At 39.3% G+C, this 1,942-nt stretch overlaps 1 protein-coding gene across 1 annotated transcript in view; it reads left to right on the top strand.

Annotated features, from left to right (window-relative positions):
* The window catches only part of LOC106884382 (transmembrane protease serine 11B-like protein), a 17,152-nt gene that overhangs the window by 4,657 nt on the left and 10,553 nt on the right, over positions 1–1,942 (top strand). The window contains exon 3 of the mRNA XM_014935735.2: positions 582–685. Coding sequence (XP_014791221.2) covers positions 582–685 — 104 coding nt within the window. The remainder of the gene's footprint in view (positions 1–581; positions 686–1,942) is intronic.

Genomic DNA, 1,942 nt, shown 5'->3' with positions numbered 1-1,942 from the left:
ATATATACGACGGGCTTCTTTCAGTTTCCATCTACCAAATCCACTCACATGGCTTTGGTCGGTGAAAATGTAAAAACTATAGCAAGTTGAAGGAAAAGTGTCAAACTGAGCAGTCGGGATTTGTGGTGGAGTTCGACGAACTGCCACCAGTAGTAGAATTAAGGGAACTAGAGCCATATATAAGATATTGTAAAAAGAGTAAAATTGTTTTTTTTTTTGTTTTTTTTAAAAGAGTAAACAAAATGATGCTAATAGAAAAAAGAAAAAGATTACAAACTGAAAGTAAGAACGTTCAAATGGTATTGCATTTGAGTGGGGCGCATGCAGCCATTCCATCACCATCGATTTCATTCTACATTTTTTCATTCGTTTTATGTTTTTCTTTGTCCCCACTGTGGTGTTTTGTCTGTCCTTGTTTTGTCCCCTCTGTGTTAATAGCCTGGGTGCCAAATAAAGGAAAACATTCTATTATTACCATGCCAAAACAGGTATGACATGCAATTGATAGTTTTCGAATTTTCAACCAGTTTTGTTCAGTACTGATCATATAATTTTTTTTTTTTTCAAAATTTCTATTTCAGCTCAAGTATGTAGTGGAAATTGAAGGCAACAGCTCCGTTAAAAGATTGGGAAATATTGTGTATACATGTCGCTTGAACGGGATGATACCGGATAAAGTTTTCTGGTAAGTTTATAGAGATTATCTTTTATCTTTCACTTGTTTCAGTCGTTGAACTACGACCATGCTAGAGCACTGTCTTAAGGCTATTTTTTTTTTTAAGTTGAACGGGTCGACCTCAGTACTTAATTTTAAAAGTCTGATACTTATTCTAATGGTCTCTTTTACCGAACTGCTAATGTTACGGGAACGTAAACAAACCAACACTAATTATCAAGTAGTGGGGTGCACAAACACAAACACACGCATACATACATGTATACACACACACACACACACACATATATATATAACATCATCCTCATCGTTTAGCATCCGTTTTTCATGTTGGCATGGGTTAAATGGTTTGAATGGAATTGGTAAGCCGGAGAGCTGTACCAGGTTCCAGTCTAGTTTGGCTTGGTTCCTACGGCTGGATGCCCTTCCTAACGTCAACCACTTCAAGAATATAGTTGGTGCCATTTATGCGTCACCAGCACTGGCCATGCCTATGATATCACGTGACTTGTGTCTTCTCAAGCACAGCAAATTGCCAACCGTTTTGATCACTTGTCATCGCCTCAGTGAGACTCGATTGTCCAAAGATCATGTTTCACCACCTCGTCCAACATCTTCCTGGGTCTACCTTTTCCACAGGTTCTCTCCGCAGTTAGGCATCCTTTTGCGCAGCAGTCCTCGTCCATATGCACCACATAATCATCCCAGCGCAGTCGATGCCTCTTATACCCAGTTCTTCTCTCAACACACTTTCACTCTGTCGCACGTTCACATTGACACCCAGTGAAGCATACTAGCTTCATTTCTTTCAAGCCTTCGCATGCCATCTGCAGTCACAGCCCATCTTTCACTGCTATGTCGCATGACTGCTCCTACTCAGGAATCATACAATCTGCCTTTCACTCCGCGACAGAGGCCTTTGTTACCAACAAAAGTAGAAGGTCTTTGAACTTTGCTCAGCTTACTCTTATTCTAGCAGCTATGCTTTCAGAGCATTCATCTCAGCTGCTGACTAAAACAAAGTGGTGTTGCAGTCGCCTATCAACGAATGGCTACGAGTGATTTTTCATGGAGAAGGTACATGTACAGTAGAAGGAGAGAATGAAGGGGTACAAAATTGGCATCGGTTTAGAGCATGAAATTTGTATATCTAAACATAATTGTAGAGGTATTACAATAGGATAGAGTTACCATAGAAATGAGTAAGAAGGAGTGCAGATAGTCTCTTACAGCTGTTTCTAATATATATATATATATATATATATA

Source organism: Octopus bimaculoides, chromosome 3, assembly GCF_001194135.2.
Source record: "Octopus bimaculoides isolate UCB-OBI-ISO-001 chromosome 3, ASM119413v2, whole genome shotgun sequence".
Classification (NCBI taxonomy): domain Eukaryota; kingdom Metazoa; phylum Mollusca; class Cephalopoda; order Octopoda; family Octopodidae; genus Octopus; species Octopus bimaculoides.
This window is presented reverse-complemented; position numbering and strand designations above follow the sequence as displayed.